The sequence below is a fragment of the Channa argus genome, chromosome 17 (genome assembly GCF_033026475.1).
Source record: "Channa argus isolate prfri chromosome 17, Channa argus male v1.0, whole genome shotgun sequence".
NCBI classification, from domain to species: domain Eukaryota; kingdom Metazoa; phylum Chordata; class Actinopteri; order Anabantiformes; family Channidae; genus Channa; species Channa argus.
In genome coordinates, this window is record NC_090213.1 from 19,070,242 (window position 1) to 19,089,889 (window position 19,648).

At 39.1% G+C, this 19,648-nt stretch overlaps 1 protein-coding gene across 1 annotated transcript in view; it reads right to left on the reverse strand.

The window, feature by feature from the left end:
- Positions 1-8,051, reverse strand: part of enah (ENAH actin regulator) — a 115,423-nt gene extending 107,372 nt beyond the window's left edge. The window contains exon 1 of the mRNA XM_067481866.1: positions 7,638-8,051. Coding sequence (XP_067337967.1) covers positions 7,638-7,642 — 5 coding nt within the window. The 5' untranslated portion in view covers positions 7,643-8,051. The remainder of the gene's footprint in view (positions 1-7,637) is intronic.
- Positions 8,052-19,648: the final 11,597 nt, after the last annotated feature.

Below are 19,648 nucleotides of genomic sequence, written 5' to 3' on the forward strand. Positions count from 1 at the left end.
TGGCTTGGACAGGCTTGCAAAGCAGCCCCTTTTGGAATTGATTTTGGGGGGGGGGGGGGGGGGGGGGGATTAAGGATGAAATGCAGAGAGAAGCTGCAGAGCAAGGAGAGGAGTTGCAAAGAGCAGAAGCAGGTGGCTTCAATGAAAACTACTGGAACAAAATAATTTCATTCTCTCATTGAATTCTTTTTTTAAATAACATGGTGGAGCTAAATTCACCATTAATATATTCAGAATTGGATTAAAGGAAAACAGAAAGACACTTTATGAGTTGACTTGCCAAGTCTTCCAGGTGATCATTCAGTTTTAATCACTTCTTTCTGGTATTTCCAAACTTATTCAAGATTACTATCACATCTCAGTCAGAGGTATAACATGACATCGGTGCAGTTTAACAGACGATCTAGAGGGAGACTTGGATCAGTCCCTGCTCTCAGATAGCAGCAATAATAAGAAAAATGCAATTTCAAAGATCTATAAACTTAATAATACAATCAAAGAGTTCTTACAAATTTCATTCTCATTAAATGACTTAATTTTTCTGGACATGGCATCAGCTCAACTAAACTTATTGTTTGCATAATAAAAGAGGAAGAAACAAGGAAGAAAGTAAATGTTCTGCAATTATATAAAGCACTCATATTCAAAGCACTCAAAGCGCTTTACACTGCTTCTAATTCATCCACACTCACAATCATACACCGGTGGGGGAGCTGCTATATGCAGCTGACCAACACTCACCGGGAGCAGCTAAGTTGGGGTTCAGTGTCTTGCTCACTTCACCGCTCATAGGACTTCGACATATGAGTGGAAGAGCAGGGGCTTGAACCAACAACTGTGAGATTGGTGGACTACCAATCTACCTTCCTGCGCCACAGTCGCCCTTAAGTCAGCCATGAGTTTGTATGTTACCATCAAGTCAAAAGTCCTTTTGGACACACTTTATTCCACGATAGGCCAAAGCAGTCTTACTGCAGAAATTTGAAGTTTTGCTATACTGGTATTATACTGGAAGTTAAGTTTGTAACTTCTTTTAAACCTTTATAATAGAAATATGCTCCTCTTCAACGCCTCTTTAAATCTTAATGTGGGAAGGTGCTATGGAATCCTACCTTGAAGTCAGTCTCACAGAAAAGTACTGGCAGAAGTGCAAAGATATTTATTTCTAAGAGTTTTTAACAGTTGTTAATTTCTGCATTAGTAGTATATTTTGTGGCACTCTTTTTTTATTTTTTAATTTGATAACTCATATCTGATGGGATGTGCAAAGCATGGCAGAGCAGGAAGAGGCAGGCTGGGCAGAGTAGATTAATTCTGAGTTTCACTGGATAAGTAACATAGTTTTGCTTTAACTGAGAACTAAATTGGTATGCAACATGGTAATAAAGTTATAATTCTTATTAGATACGGATACAATAATACAGATCATAATATTTATTTCAATCTAGTATCAAATTACAAATAAACTGGGGTTTAACTTTACAGCTGCACCTGTTTTCATGTATGACATTTGCCAAAAAATGTTATGCAGCGATTAATAGTGATCGAAACTGCAGTGTGTAAAATGTTTTCATAAAATGGCGGGGGGTGGGGGTGGGGGGGGAAGAGATAATGAAGCTATAAATCATGTCAGTCCATGGTTTCTAGTTTATGCAGTAATTCCCTGCCAGGAGCTAATGCTAGGCTAACAGCTGGCTGATATCCAAATAAAAAGTGCAGATGAGTAAGGAAACTTTCCATTTCTGTTCTTATACAATATATTTTCATTATTCTTGATTATGTTGCACATGTAGGCCTAAAAAATAAAGCTGTTGCTCACTTGTTGAATTAAGGAAAAAGTTCCCAGGGTCCTGAGAAGCGCTATGCAACATTCACATTTATTAGTGGTAAAGATAAAAGAATCAACAAGAATGGAAAACTTATACCTACTTTTCTATATTAAGATTACACTTAAATTATCTAGAGTGAATCCATAAAGTATTCCCAGCACCTTACTTTTCCTATATTGTTGTTACAACCCAATGGTGGATGAAGAACTCAAAAAGTGCGCACTAGCACATGTAGCTGCTTCCTTCAGAAAAAGAGAGCAAAAAACCAAAACAAACAAACAAACAAAAAACCTTTCAGTCAGTCATATGAATGTGTCAATCAGCAGGGGCCAGAACTCAACACAAAGAACTCACATAGCACTACTCTACATCTGCCCCTTCCTGAGCACATGGCACAAAGATGGAGAGGTAAGCGATGCAAAATTCAGTTAGGAAACATTCTGAACACTCATCTTTATATTGTTTGATCGACTTTGACAAAATGTGCAATTGTTCTGTTGCTTGTGACTCATTTTCATTAAAAAAAATAAAATTAAAAAAATTAAAAAAATGTTAACTTATGAAATGTGTAAAACAACGTGATTGTAACCTGTAGTGCAATTTGGATTAGAAATGTAGTGGAGTAAAAAGCATAGGTATTGGCTTTTAGATGTAGTGGAGTTAAAAAGTCATAGTAGCATAATTAAATCTACTTAAGTAAGTTTTTCATGCATCTGTACCCAAGTACATTACCTTCTACCACTGTTACAGCCTTATTTCCAAAATGGATCAAATTCCTTATTTTCCTCTTAATTCTACAAACAATACCTCATAATGTGAAAAACGTTTATTTGAAAGCTTTGGAAATGTATCATTAAAAAAATAAATAAATAAACATGTACATGTCCTTTGCCATGACACTCAAAATTGAGCTCTGGTCCTGTTTCCACTGATCATCCTTCAGATGTTTCTACAACTTGATTGGAGTCCATCTGTGGGATATCAGTTAATTGTTCATGATTTGGAAAAGCATACACCCGTCTATATAAGGTCCCACAGTTAACAGTGCATGTCTGAGCACAAACCAAGCCATGAAGTCCAAAGAATTGTCTGTAGACCTCCGAGACCGGAATGTATTGAGACACAGATCTGGGGAAGGGTACAGAAACATTTCTGCAGCATCGAAGGTCCCATTGAGCACAGTGGCTTCCATCATCGGTCAGTGGAAGAAGTTTGGAACCACCAGGACTCTTTCTAGAGTTGCTCAAACTGAGCAATCGAGAGAGAAGGGGCTTTGTCAGGGAGGTGACCAAAATCCAGATGGTCACTCTAAAAGAGCTCCAGCTTTTCTCTGTGGAGAGAGCAGAACCTTCCAAAAGAACAACTATCTCTGCAACACTCCACCAACCAGGCCTGTATGGTATGAACAAAAACCACTCCTCAGCAAAAGGAACATCAAAGCTTGCTTCAAGGACTCTGAAATTCTCTGGTCGGATGAAACTAAGATCAAGTATTAAAGTATTAAACAAAGGCAGTGAATACTTATGTGCGTGATTTTTTTTTTTTCGGTTTTTGTTTTTATAAAGATTTCAATCAAACTGAATTTAATCCTTTTTGAAATAAGGCTGTAACATAATAAAATGTGGAAAAAGTTGAGCGCTGGGAACTTTCTGGATGCACTGTATATAACGCATCATGTAAAAAACAAACAAAAAATAAAAAACAGCATCTCATTCTATGTCTAGACTTCATAAATTTGACTCAAAATGACTGTCTTAAGTTTTTTGAATAAACAAATATATTCTGCTTTTAATTTAGCATTCTGCTCACCACACTAATGCCTGATAAGGCTGGAACAACATGCACATGCAGTCCACAGTGAACTCCACAGTGACTGGAGGTCTTTTTTTTTTTTTTTTTTACACATCAACAGTTTCACACTGCTGCAGTTGGATAGATATAAAAAAAATTTTAAAAAAACATTCCACGCTAGATGTAGCCTAATCTCAACTCCTGTCTTTCATCTGTGGTGTGAACCTACAGTGCCTGGGTATCACAAAGCCCTTCAACAAATGTCAAGGGTTGTTACCATGGCACTTCACAGCTCCATCATCCTGACTATGCCGCTTATCAAACAGTCAGAGATAAGCTGACAGTGTAATGTGCAAACCTACGTGACACAGGGAAACCACCATTTTATAACCGGCCGTTATAGCCATCCAGTTATCTATCCATCCATTACTTAAACCACTTATTCTGTTATAGGTTGTGGGTGTGCTGGAGCTTATCTTACCTGTCATTTGCCAAAAGGCAGGATACATACTGGACAGGTACTATGAGATAGATATTTAACCAGAGCTCACCCTGTGACCTAAGTCTGTTTCACATATGAACTCTAAACAATGGTAAGAGAATTCAGCCTCTCACATTTTCTGGAATGGCCACTCACACATGTAGCACACAGCGGGAGATGGTCCGAATAAGAACTATCCTGACGTAAAAAAACCTCTCGATATCCGAGGATAATCGGCACACACGGGATGCACAACACTGTAGAAAACTTAAGTTGTGGGGCACAGTGTTTTGTGTCAGGACATCTAATACTCCACTACAACAGCAGTCAAGTGATAGAAATGTCATCAAGACACTCATTCACTCGCTTTTAATCCTTCAGACAATTCAGGACAACGTAACGTGTTACACGCACGAGCTCACACACATAATATGGACATTGTACTAGGGGGATCGAGGGATAGAGTCAGGAGAATGTCGGCAGTGTCCCTCTGACATTTCCGTTTACACATACACTCCCCCCCCCTCTTAAAAAAGTCAGGAGAATGTCAGAATTCCAGTGCATTTCTGAAAGGGGCTCTAGGCAATCAGGACACAACCAAACGTTTTTTTTTTCTTCCCTTCTTTATGGTTTTATTCTAATTTCCTTTGTGATCCTGGCTCTCGTTCGTGATGTTAAGTAATCAGATCAACAACATGCAGCTCAACGCAACATCTGGTTGAGAGCTGGAGGTGTGCACGGTGGGCCCACTGCAACTACCCATACCATCCTTCTGTCCTTCTCTAGGGCTGCGTAGACAAATACATGTAAGCACATAAGGTCGTCCTAAGCCTGCTATCAGGCAGTAGGCATCACTGGCTGTGTGATTGTAAGCGATAATCACTCCATACAAGATAGGGTGGGCTTTTTTTACTGATCATTTATAGCTGGTTTGCAGTGAATAACACATCAAATCAAACAAGAAATCAAACCTTTTAACATACTGTTTCACAAAAAAATATTGTACCGTTAAAATGCAACTGAACCATTTCTCATAGCATTGAGCTTTAATTTATGGAATCCATTCAGGCAAAATAAGTGAAAACATGAGGTTGGAGAGGCTTTGAAGCTGAATTAACAATTTAACATTGCAAGATGGCACATAGAACAAAATATACCTAAATGGCCTTCTAAGTTTACATTTACTACAAGCGATGAAAGCAATGGCTTCTAAAAAACGATTTCTGTATTTCTGGCCTTAAAATGTTCACATTTTTAAACAAAAAACAATTATCTGTGATAAATCTGATGGTTTCAGACAGAGCTACAGTTCCTGACTGCGCGCAGAGTAAAGCTGGGAAATTTGATTCACTTTTTATGCGCGGTGACTATGAAAAGTTCATCCACGACAACCTACAAAATTCTCAGCTTTCATTGCATATGATGCACTCAACACACGGCTGGTTTGTGAACACACCACACCAATGTAGCTGGTGAAATTTATCCTCGGCTTCTCCTCAGTGGAGTGGACGAACTGCACAATTTTAGAGTAGCTTTGTGGAAGTGGCCTGCATAGGTCTGCTCCAAGCAGCTGGAGTCACCAAACACACACACACACACAAGACACAGATGTTACACCCACCCCACAGATTCTGGATACACATTTCTCCCTTTGAAACACTGCAGAAAAAGCAACTTCAGCAGCTGTCATGAGTGCTGTGGCAATGTTCAATTTCAAGAACACTTCAGTTTGAACAGATACATGTTCTAAAAACATACCTAAAGGTTAAAGCAACCAATTAGAGTTCTTAAAAGGTATGAGGAAACAGAGGGAAAATAAGAAAGATGAAAGTTAGTGGTTTTCATTTTGGGACATAGACACAAGATGCAATTCAACAACTAACATTTTTGGTAACCACACTTTGGCCTACAATGAGATTCCAACAGCTGGATTCAATTAGGGGCTTTCTTAAAGGAGGCAGGCCCGAATCCACACACAGTGTGTCTCACTTTTTAAACACACACATAGATGAAGTGAGATCAGCAGCTATAAATAAATAGAAAAAAAGAAGCTTTTTCTGACGTCTGACCTTTCTGATCATACAGCCGAACATCTGACAACACTGGTGTGCTGTGTAAAGCCATGTCAGACAGAATCTAGTAAACCTGAATGCTTTCTGCCTCGTCAGCAGTTCAACATTAAGTAACAAAAACCGTTTTTTTTTGTTGTTTTTTTTAAATACTCTGCCAGCATTCATGCATGCTTGTCCTAACTTAAGGTCAGTCCTAGAACTTGACACTTAAGTGGTGAAAATAAAAAGGGAGTTTGCAAGTAGGAGACAAAGACAACTTAAGGATTCCAAGTAGAATGCAACAATCGTGTAACAGGAGATTTAAGACTTTGAAAAGCAAATGTATGATGGAACTGAAGCCAACTGGATCTAAATGAAAACAAATTACACAGCACATAAGTGTGTCCAAATCCAGTACATAAAGTATGTACATGCTCATGAGTGTTTGAGACACCATGGGTGTCAAATGGGTTCATCCTAATTGCTATGGTAGGAATTTTTATTACGATGGGATTTAAAAGGCTGTGTTTCTTGTAAAAAGTCTAACATTAACGATTAATTTTCTGTACTTGTGACAATGTGAAAAATTGAACTGTGTTTCAGAAAGGCATCTTTTTTATGTGGCAGAGTTTGTTTTAATATAACAATGTTACGTTCATGTTTAGGCTTGTGGTTATGTCCCAGACGCAACAATATTCATGGTGTATCATAAAGTCGCGTAGCCTGTGTGCATGAACTGATCTAAAGGCTCTAGACAGGCGGTCATACAGTAGGTGGACTGAAAAGGCGTGACCCTATATGACATGTGTCATCAGGTCTGTAGCAAGTGCTGGATCTTCTCGTCTGCATTTCGTGAGCACACGGTTAGTCTCTACTATTTAGAGGCAGGCGCATTCATGGGTATTTGCCAGCCATTTTCCATGCCATTTCCCGGCTGACCAAAATGTAAAAGCGGCTGTTATAAAAGGCAAGCGCCGTCGAACGCACACTTACACCCTGGCTGTGTGTGTGTGTGTGTGTGTGTGTTTAACGATCACAATGTGACATCAAATCACCCAAATATAAGCCCATCACCAGAAAGATAATCCCCTCTAACGCAGTGTGGAAGCAAAAGTGAACGAACGCCATTCCAAACCCATGCACGTCCACAAATGCAGCGCAAATTGCTTTCAACGACAACTGACCGTTACACTTTGAAAAGGTTTAACATAGCGCCGAAGACAGACACAGCATTCATTCATTTTCTTTTTTTTTTCTCTCTTTTTTATATTTGTCTCAGCACAAGCCGCTGTGGGAATGAATACATTTGTGAACAAGTGTTGCCGTCTGTGACATTTCAAAGCAACGTGTTTAGCTAATATCTCAGTTGTAGTTCTCCTCGCGCTCCAGGCAGGAGCTCGTGCTGCGCCTAACGTTGAGAGTATTGACTTTCATCTTTTTATCGCCCACATAATTACACATTCGAGACATTTAAAAGCGTCTTACCTCATGGCCAAAGTGTTGTCCGGCCAAATATATAACAGACGTCTTTCGGAACGGACGACTGGTGACTTGTTTTGTAGTTTTCACAAAAGTTCTCCACTCGGTTCAAGGCTAAAGGCGAGCAGATGTATGGGGCTCCGGCGGCGTCACAAGAGGTTTCACAGTTTGCAGGCTAAAAGGTAAACGTCCAAAACAAAAGAAATAAAAAGAAAAAAAGAAAACGGGAACTTAAATACCAAACAGTCAACTCCTACATGATCTACCGCATCGCAGCTCTGCTGGTAGTGATGAGTAACTAAGGACTAAGTGGAAAATCGCGGTGTTTCTCGGCTTTTTTCTGACGCACTCGGGTCGCTGTGATGCGGAGCTGAGCCGCTCAGACGCCGGTCTGCTGCCGCTACGCGTGCTGCTTTCACAGCCCCACTTAACTTTACAGCACCGCAGTTGCAAATGAAAGCCATTTCGGATTGAAGGCCAAATTATGGAAACCGTTCGCTTAAGGAGACACATGCAGAAAGAAGCAGACGTTGAACGTGATGCATGATTTATAAAAAGCAAGCGTCTTGGAAACAACCATGTAACACAAATTGCTCAAGCTTCTCGGGTTAGTTTATTATTATACAGTGGTAATGTTAACCCATTACTGCTTCTGATGTCAGTTACATAACATCACAACGAGGCTGTAATTTGGGTAATGGTTCCTAATTATATCTTTTGTTGTGTCTTTTAGTCGCGTGCGCATGCATATTATTTCCCATGCGACTCAAAGGCATCAATTGACGCAACTTGTGGGACGTAGCACGTACAGGTTGCCAATGACAACTTATTTGGCTCAGTTGCTGTGTGTCTGTTCTGTATTTGAGACTAAATAGACTAAAAACATGACAAAATATGCGTATTGAAGTAAATAATTACAGTTGTCTTTATTCAGTCTTGATTATCAACATTCACTGGGTTCCTAAACTCTCATATAGATCCACCGTTTTCAGTTTACATTGAGAATGAACATGGAACTATTACAACAAATCTCTGCAAATTTAAAATATGATCAATGAGAATGTCTGCATGTTCAGTGGTTATAATGGAAATTTTGGACTAATGCAAAAATGCCTATTATCAACATTTAGTTTTTTCCTCTTGACAATAATGACTGAACCAAGACAGCTAAATGTGTGTGTCTTTTACCAACCTGTTTGTTTGCTTTCATCACTAAAAATGTGACATTTCTATAAGCCTTTTTAGACCAATGAATTAAGGACACAAGACAGCAAGGTTACAATTTATGCCATTAAACAAATCTACAATCCAGACACAATTGTCTTATTTATTCATTTATACTGAAATCAAGTAAAAACTTGTTTCTCTGTTTATGATGGCGACATAGTGCCTCATCACTATTTGACAGGACAAGAGCAAAGCGCTTGTTAAAACTTCAATATAAAAGCAAAACATTTAAATAAGGGTCTTTTTAAAATCAAGAAAATTATTCACCATATGAGCTGGTGCGAGACACACAAGACAGGAGCTGATATTCAGTCACAGGTGGCCTCGGACACCAGCTGTGTGGTCTACTGCTGTGAGCATGTGTGAGTGAGATAGGCGGAGAAAATGCTGTTAAGAACAAAATGTGGAATGTTGACTCCAAGTGCCATCCTCCAAGGTTTTAATCTAAATGTTTTTATTGTCATTGTAGAGGCAGGCTTACTCGCGAGAGTCTGATGGTCCAAAAATTATACACTCCAGAGATCGTTGTATGACAGACACTGAACATTTATTGAGTTCCACATTCCAATTGAGCAGATAACAAAGTAATTCTCAACTACTTGCTCTATCTACTACTTCCTTGTAGTCTACGTCCATCCATTAACAACAAACATCATTTCCTGTACAACTGATTAGGCAAACTTCAAAGGTGGCCGTGTGACGTCATTGATGGCCTCATTACTTGTACACTTATACATACACTCCTTAATCGACCTAACAGTGAGCACAAAAAACTAAAGGGACACACATGGTAGTTAGACTAGGATTTGATCTACCCGTTGAGCTACCAGGTCACCAGCAAGACAGCCAGAAGCAAAATAGTCATTCTGATATCACCATGACAATCACAAGCTCGTGTCTGTTTAGTACGTGCATGCCAACTGCACAGCTTGTGTGTGTGTGTTTGTGTGTGTGTGTGCGCGCATGCATGTACGCGATGGCATATTATATGTGCATCATGTAACATTGCACATCGCCATTACTAATATGGCAAATGAGTAAGTAAAGGCACTTGTTCACAGAGGGACCAAAAGAGGCTTAGCAGAGCTGAGGCCAACTCAAACTGTTTACAGCCAGAACATAAGGCCATGGTTTCTTTATGTAGCTCAGGACGATACTGTTCTTAACTCTATTATACCTTTATCTGAGTGCAATTCAAAAACCCTCATTAGAATGTTGAAAGGAGAACATCCATAGAATAAATCAGTAAAAAGTAGCTGAGATGAAAACTCTGGCTGGCTTGGCTGCTCAAGCTGCTGAGGAAATCTAGTAAACTTGTGTTTAAAGGAAGCTCAGCTACTAGCTCTGATTGTGTCATGTTCTAAAAAATGATTATGAAAGAATAGTCATATTATGATTTTTTTGTCTCCCTATATTTAAGCTGCTGCACTTCACGTCTGTGGAAAGGGCAAACAGATTTTATGATTTTAAAAATATCAGTTTTGCTTTCATGATGCAGGTATTTTGGGTTGTCGGGGGGATTTCATTGTAAAGGTCTGCATAGCTAATATACAAACGGGATCTCCACAAAAGATGGGACACTGTGTATTACGCAAATACTTTGCGTAATAGAATGCTAATTTGCATTTGCCGACTTGCTAATTATTTAAAAGCTCTTTTTAGTTTCAAATAGTACAAATGTTGAAACCGATGCCAAAATTTACTGCCCCCCCCCCCCCCCCTTTTTGAAAAGAGTTAGGACAGGGGCATGGTTACCACTGTGTTGCATCACCTCTTCTTCTAACAACAAGAATTTATTATTTTTATTTTCTCATTGTGTCATTGCCTGATATATAATTTCAGCTGCTCAGTTTGAGCAAACATTTTGAGCGGAGGACATGTCTTGACTGCAGGTAGTCTGCATTTCTTTACCACTGAGCCATGCTGTTATAATATGTGCAGAATGTGGTTCGACATTGTGTTACCTAAATAAGCAGGATCTTCCCTGAAAAAAGACATTATATGAATGCAGCATATGTTGCTCTAAAACCTATACAGAATGTTTTCAGCTTTAATGGAGCCTTAATACAAGTTTAAGTCACCCACACTGTGCACTCCAGACCATCACGTATAGTGGTTTTTGAACTCTGTCAGATAATTCCTCTCCTGTTTAGTAAGGAGGACACAGTGGGCGACTGTGGCGCAGGAAGGTAGAGCGGTTGTCCACCAATCTCACAGTTGTTGGTTCAATCCCCGGCTCCTCCAGTCATATGTCGAAGTGTCCTTGAGCAAGACACTGAACCCCAACTTAGCTGCTCCCGGTGAGTGTTGGCCAGCTGCATAGCAGCTCCCCCATCGGTGTATGAATAACAGAGCCTAATAACAGAGCCGTGGGGTTACACCATATTTCACCAGGAAAGGATCAATCCAATTTATTCCTCACTGGCTTATTTCCGTCATTTGCAAAAAGTAGCTACAAGTAAATTGTAGGTGTATGAGCCAACCAGGATTTACTCTGTTTTGTTGTTTTTTGTATTGTGTATTTTGAACTGTACTGTATTGTGTGTTTATGTGTACTGATGATGTCATTAGTGAGGCCACATAGCTTTGATAGTGGCCGTTGATGGCTGGCTTTGTAGTTTACCTTTTTAAGTTTGTTGTCAGTGGTCAAGTAAACAATGCAATGCAAAGGGTTTGTTACAAGAGATGCTGTTCAGCTCAGCTACTGAAGGGAGCAGACTTGACACGGTAACTGGAGGAAAAGAACTGACTACAAGGTAGTGGGGACCACAACAAGGTAGACGAGAAAGGTTCAGTGTGTCGCTGTGGAGGTAGCTGTGAGTTCAGCCATACTTTGAGAAGGCGACTGAGGTGTAGGAAGGTAGAGCAGTTGTCCACCAATCTCACAGTTGTTGGTTCAATCCCCGGCTCCTCTGGTCACATGTCGACGTGTCCTTGAGCAAGACACTGAACCCCAACTTAGTTCCCGGTGAGTGTTGGCCAGCTGCATAGCAGCTCCTCCATCGGTGTATGAGTGTGTGTGTGTGATTGTGAGTGTGAATGGGTGAATAAGAAGCAGTGTAAAGCGCTTTGAGTGCCAATAGGTAGAAAAGCGCTATATAAGTGCAGACCATTTTTACCATTTACAGTGTACATGGCTTCCTGAAAGAATATTAGGATTTGACACGTCAGACCACAGGACAGTTTTTCACTTTACTTTCAGTCCATTTTAAATTAGCTTGGCCTCGGAGAAGAAGGTTTGTTGAAATGCGGCATGTATTTAAAATGATAAATTTGGGCCATTGTTTTAACACCATTTTCCAGGATGAAGCTTTATTTATACTAATGACATGTCACTGTATGTTTCACAAGTTACAGCCAGTTTTTTATTTATTTGGTAGGATAGCTGCAATTCTTTAGAAGGCTGTGGCGCAACTGATCCCAGATCCTGATACTGTGCAAGAGGCAGGCTACATCCTGAACAGGTCATCAAGTTATCACAGACTTTTGTATATTTCATTCTGAGCTGCTACAGACTCAGTCGATGATGACTGTGCCACCCACTGCTTACCAGCTCTGTTATTATGAAATCTAACAATGTGCAACAGTAAATGTCATGAGTTTAGGAGGAAACTAATTTTAGTCACTGTGAACAGCTAAGGACAAATGGGAACGCCCCCCAAAAAAAGTGTTGCAATGAACTTTTTAACAAAAGCTTAGCATTAAGAAGGTTCCATCAGTCTCACGAGTTTATCTGAAATCCTTGCATAGGTCCTTGTCCTGAACCTTGTCTGCCATCTGGTGGAAAAACCATAAACTATTACTTCAAATCATGCTGCCAGCTGGATAGCTTCTTACCAAAGCTGGGCCCCTAGGAAAAGGCAGCTGTACTGTATTAAGTACATATAAGTAAGTACATCTAAATTACTTGAATATATAAAATTTTGAGTTTTGCTAGTATTCAACTACATTGCAGGGGTTTAGCTATAGATTTGCCCATATTAGATGTATTTAACAGCTGTATTAACTATTTGCAGTTTGTTTCACATTAGATGTCAGTCAAGATCGGTTGGGTCACTGTGACTATGCATTCATATGTGCAGAAGGCTGTGGTGCATTGTGAGTACTGAGGGCGACTGTGGCGCAGGAAGGTAGAGCGGTTGTCGCAGTTGTTGGTTCAATCCCCGGCTCCTCGAGTCACATGTCGAAGTGTCCTTGAGCAAGACACTGAACCCCAACTTTGTTGCTCCTGGTGAGCGTTGGCCATTGGTGTGATTGTGAGTGTGAATGTGTGAATAAGAAGCAGTCTAAAGTGCTTTGAGTGCCAATAGGTAGAAAAGCGCTATATAAGTGAAGACCATTTACTGACAGATGTTGATCATACCCAGCCACCAATTTCCTGTAAACCACAACTTCAAAACCACCAGGTGTATATGGTTAGTTTATGAAACATAACTATAAACTATATGATCAATAATTAAACAGTAAGTAGACACACCTCCAACTGCTGCTCACATATTAATCTCTGTAATTATAACACTTTTTAGTAGACACTACATTTGATAGTAGTGTTATAAAATGTAGAAGTGCAAAAGATCCCCTAGGGGTTGTTGGGACTATTCTTAAAAGCAGCAGGCAGCTACAGCATGTATCACTTTTCAACCCAGGAACTACAATCACCATCAATGTGCCAAAGAGGTAAGCTTGGGAATACGAAAGAGATCAGTAGCTTTAATTAGTTCTTCTTCATCAAACATTAGACCCGGACCACTGCTACATGACGTCCAGGGGCATCTCATATTGTCAGTGCTAAAGCTCTTACAATTTTAAGTTGAAACAACAAGACATCACAAAACACTGCACCATTTGATAATAAAATTGTATTGTTTTCCCATTGGAAAAGTAACAACAGATATTATATTTAATACATTTTAGTGAATACGATATTACACTTTTAAATCAGTAGATGGTGCTACTGAGCTTCTGAGCCATAGTGACATGAGCATAGAGGCTGTGTTCTGCCTCCAGGAATTAACCATATGCTCATATGTTCCAGAGTCTTGATAAACCAACTTGTAAACATTTTACTGTAAATATATAAGATTACAACTTTTTGATTGTTTGAATGTTGATGAAGTTCAACTTTAAGCAGTGATGGTGGTGACTGAAATACAAATCATGACACCTTCAGGACGGTTAAATAAAAAAAAAAACTGCAATGCAATGTTTCATCATTTTATCAACTAACGATTTTCTGTACTATTTTATCTGAGGCTTAATACACTTAGTTGCCACTGCACAGTCTTTATAGTTATACAAAATACAGCAGTTTATTCCCACCAACCCATTTGTTTCTTGGAACCTCTCTTTGTTATCCATAATGATAGTGGAAATAAACTGTATAGCACACATCCATTCAATTCAATTCAACTTAATTTATATAGCGCCAATTCACAACAAAGTCAGCAGTTCACATTATAAAGTAAAGACAATAAAGATGTATAGAGAAAACCCAACAAATCCTTTGGATAAAAGTGGCCATTTACCAAAAGAGAGAAGACACAAAGTTAATGCGGTGGTGACAAATAAATGTATAGAAAGAAAATAGAGGAGAGTAGCTCATTGTACTTGGGGGGTAAACCTACAGCATCATAACTAAGAGCTAGTACAGGTTGACTGAGCAGTTTTAACTATAAGCTTTATTGAAGAGGAAGGTTTTAATTAGAGATGTCTGCTTCCCGAATCAGAACTGGGAGCTGGTTCCACAGGAGAGGAGCTTGATAGCTAAAGGCTCTGCCTCCCATTGTATCTTAGGAAATTCGGGAACCACAAGCTGGTTAAAGTTAGCTCAGTGGGATCTATGGGTAAAAAACAGTCTAAGAGGGGTTGGGGTCTTACTGATTCTAGAGCTGATATACATGAAGATCTATCTGTAATATTTGGGGGGAGGATCTGGGGGATTATTTCTCTAATAGTTACAATTAAATTCATAAAGAAAGTCATAAAGTCATTGCTGCTCAGAGTTAAGGGAAAACTATGCTCAACAGAACTATGGCTCTTAGTCAACCTGGCTACAGTGCTGAAAATATGTTCTTATTGTCCTCTATTAGTGATAAATAAATGCTGTTCTCGCGTCACAGAGGGCTTTTTTATGCATTATTAAACTGTTTTCCATGCTAAGCGGGATTCTTCTAAATTAGTGTAACTTTTGTGACACCTGCTTTCCGCTGCGTGTTTGTGAATTGTACCATGGAGGTCGGCTCCTCTGATTTTCTTTTTCAGAGGGGCAACAGTATCTACTTAGTAGTATCATATGCACTGAGGCTGCAGAATTTAAAAACTAGATAATCAACTCAGTAAAAAAAAGCTACCCACCTTTCAATGCCATATGTGAGGACAAGGTCTAGGGTTTGACTAAAACAGTGAGTGGGTTTGTTTACATTTTTGGGAAAACGAATTAAATCTAATAACGAATTAAATGCAGTGTTGAGGCCGTTACTGTCAGCATCTACATGAATGTTAAAGTCACCCACTATGATGACTTTATCTGTACTAAGCACTAAATTGGATAAAAAAATCTGTCCTTTGTCCAGATTTCCAGATAGAATAAAGAAACACTTCCCTCAAAATCCCTTTAATAAAAAGAAACGGCAGAAATTTCAGGAAGACCAACAGACCGAATGGTCTCAAGACATGGAAAGACAACAGACTTTACAAATGCGAACCACTAAGGGCAGCTGTGGGACATTTGGTAAAGCAATCATTCCTAAACATCAGGGTCTGCAATTTGATTCCCAGTTAAGGTCTCTACTGAGTCAGACTCTCTGTTATAACATCCCTCCTGACTTCAACCCAAGAGTCCTGTGAGAAGGGACTTAGCAAGAAACTGACTTGTTTTTTGTTTTTTCTGTGGAGGCAAACCAGAGCCTTGCATTCTGGCCTAATAACAGAGCCGTGGGGTTACACCATATTTCACCAGGAAAGGATCAATCCAATTTATTCCTCACTGGCTTATTTCCGTCATTTGCAAAAAGTAGCTACAAGTAAATTGTAGGTGTATGAGCCAACCAGGATTTACTCTGTTTTGTTGTTTTTTGTATTGTGTATTTTGAACTGTACTGTATTGTGTGTTTATGTGTACTGATGATGTCATTAGTGAGGCCACATAGCTTTGATAGTGGCCGTTGATGGCTGGCTTTGTAGTTTACCTTTTTAAGTTTGTTGTCAGTGGTCAAGTAAACAATGCAATGCAAAGGGTTTGTTACAAGAGATGCTGTTCAGCTCAGCTACTGAAGGGAGCAGACTTGACACGGTAACTGGAGGAAAAGAACTGACTACAAGGTAGTGGGGACCACAACAAGGTAGACGAGAAAGGTTCAGTGTGTCGCTGTGGAGGTAGCTGTGAGTTCAGCCATACTTTGAGAAGGCGACTGAGGTGTAGGAAGGTAGAGCAGTTGTCCACCAATCTCACAGTTGTTGGTTCAATCCCCGGCTCCTCTGGTCACATGTCGACGTGTCCTTGAGCAAGACACTGAACCCCAACTTAGTTCCCGGTGAGTGTTGGCCAGCTGCATAGCAGCTCCCCCATCGGTGTATGAGTGTGTGTGTGTGATTGTGAGTGTGAATGGGTGAATAAGAAGCAGTGTAAAGAGCTTTGAGTGCCAATAGGTAGAAAAGCGCTATATAAGTGGAGACCATTTACCATTTTAGCATTTGTTTGATGAAACTTTGTGAAGGTGTTTGTGAGATTACTATACTTAAACTTACATGTACAATTGATCCGTCATCGGCTAAGTTGAGAAGTTGAGAAGCAAATACAATAAATGTTCAATGTCCTCATACAAGATCTACGAAGTGACATCTGGGTCTATATCCCCAAACCTGCATCACCTCATCATCTGGCAAATTCATTTGTGCAGCAGTTCTTTTCTTTGAGCTGGTGGGCTGAAACTTTTATTTTCTATTACTTTAAATGATATTTGTGTACTTGTCTTCCTTATCAGATCAAATCCCTCAGTTGTTCATTTGGATTAATGACTTCCTGCTGGTCTCATCCTCAAGGAGATGTTGATGAGCAAACAGGATAAGACAGACTGTACGGTACATCCCTGTTTTCTTCTTTGTACTTCTCAAAATTCACTAGCCACTACATTTTTAACCAAGTGAAATTTATAATGGTTACATTTTCTGGATGGGGAAATGTAAGTGGCTACTGCATTTGTTTATTAATAAAAATCATTTCAAGCGTGTTAAAGCTCTAAATAGGCTCTAAACAGGTTCTAAATAAGTTGACCTTTGCACTGAAAATATCCCAATAACATAATAATAATAATTGTCTCAATAACTCTGTTGGCCAATGAAGATTAAATAATTCAATGTGGTTCCATTAATTTTTTAGAGTGAAACTGTTTTACTTAAATTTACTAAACTTGAAAAAACAAGTTCATAAAAACTTAAAATATTTAGTTGATCCAACTACATGAATAGATTTGCTTTCATTTGACATTTTCTTTTCTCTATTTTATTTATTTAAATAACCACTTACTTAACCAGGCACATCCCACATAAGCCAGCAATCTCTCCCTTTCTAAAGGAGAACTTGCCAAGAATCAGCTCTTGATTTGACTTGAAGAACTTAATTCTGCAGTTTTTGATGCCATTTGTACCAGAGTTGGTGCAAAAACCATATTGGGGACTGCTGTCTGGAGACTGTTTTTGCTATATGGAAAGAAACAACGTTTTCAAATCACATTTAATAGGTTTTAGAGACAAACAGATCAGAAGTGTTTGTTCAAAGAACAAAAACACAACGCCACCGGAGGGTTTTAACTTTCAAGCCATGCATGTGAGAGGTTTTTAGTTTAATCAGTTGGGTCAGCACTGAGCACTCCATCAATTCCAAATCATAACAACTCAAGGTTACAAGTTCTGAAGTGGCCTGGAAATAAAAACTAGACATTCTGAGTTGAATTATTCAAGTTGAAGAAACTTACAAGCCAACAGTAAGTGAATAAAAAAGGTGATTTACAAATATTAGATATGGTGTTTTACAGTGCAGTGGTGTGTGTTTGCAGAGTGTTCATTCCTAAGTCATGATATGCAAAGAAACAGTGTATATGTGACTCTGATTTGTATCTGTATCCTTCCTCAATTGCTTACTGTGAGTAGTGTATTAATGGGATTGCTGTTGAAGGACCAGTACTACAGGTTGTCCTCTTAAGTTGTTCTATAGTTGGAAACGAAGCGAGGCAGTTAAAAAGATTAGTCTCTCGAGCCAAGTTTATCCAATACACCTGAACCTACTATACATTCAGGAACAAATGGGAGTCAACCTCCTTTTACATAATACCCTCTTCTTTACTGATGTGCCTTCGCACCAGACTGCAAAGATACTGTTAGTAGTGTTCAGTTCAAATTCTCCCCCCCCTATATGGGACTAATGCAATAGTAGCTGCACTAGTATTAGAAATAGTTCAGTGTAGATTATAGAGTATGCAGTAAGTGTTGGAGTATTAGTAGACTAAGAATAGGAGGACATGATGGAGATTAAATGATTTTACATGTTGATGGGAAGAGCTCTCTATTAATCTGACCAGTGAGGACTGTGCTGAGAGATCTAATAAATTTAATCTAAGGTGTAACTCAATTACTCTTAACTTGTCTGGTTGCAACTGCTATACAATTCTGCTGTGACCGAATATATGAAACCAACTTAAATGTACAGAACAATAACATTTTATTTATTTATAATGATAGAAATGTATTTCAGCTGCACATTTGGTCAGTTCTCCTAGTGGGAGAACTTTTGTGACACCTGAGCTTTTGTGCCCCCCAGTTGCCATCCCAGACTTCGGGGGTGTCCAGTGCCACCCCAGGCCAACCCTCGAGTTCACTACATTAAAGAGGCGAATATTTTACTTTTACTCCACTACAATAATTACATAACTGTAGTTACGTTCTGAATTTGGACCAGTAATAATACAGTATACTCATAAGAAAATTGATCCCCAGTGTAAAATTTGCTATCCATCCAGCAATATATTAAGTAATTTGAATAATAATTAAAATATTATTTTTATATAATTTGTATGCTATGGCTTCCCCAGTCACCAGATCTCAGCCCTGTTTAACACCATCATCAAAACGATGGGGGGGATATCTTTTATAGGAATTATGTTTTATGCTTTTTACACGACTTTTATGATTTTACACGACTGTATAAACGCAATAAAAATGGATCAGTATCTACAGTTTAATATTTTCATCTGTAAAATGTTTAGATTCGGGGCCAGGAAGTGCTTGGTTGCATCTTTTTTCAATTAAAGATCATCAATAAAGTCTAAACCTATAGTGTCTGAGTCTTTTTTAATCCTAACTAGATTATTGTAATTCCCTCTTTACTTAGCAAAACATCTCTGATTGATGAAGTCCTTGCTGCTGCTAAGCTTTTGACAGGCCTTCAAATACGGAACGAGTAACACTGATCCTGATCTCTTTACAATGGCTCCTCATCATTTGATGGGATCCAATTTAAGATTCTTGTGATTACTTTTATACATGGGGAAACATGGAAAACGTATGTCTTCTGCAGGTCTCTAGGGTCCCTACATAATTTCTTTTGGCTTTTCCTCGCTCCAGACCTTCAGTTAAAGTAACTTGTTCTTTAAAATGTCTGTCTTTTAATCTCGCCTCATGGCCTTATGATAACAATAACCATAATAATAACAGTGAGGAAGAAAACTGATCTGAGGTGTGTTCAAATCACCAGAGCGTCACTTTTTGCAGCACATCACTACCGTCTCGGACGCAGG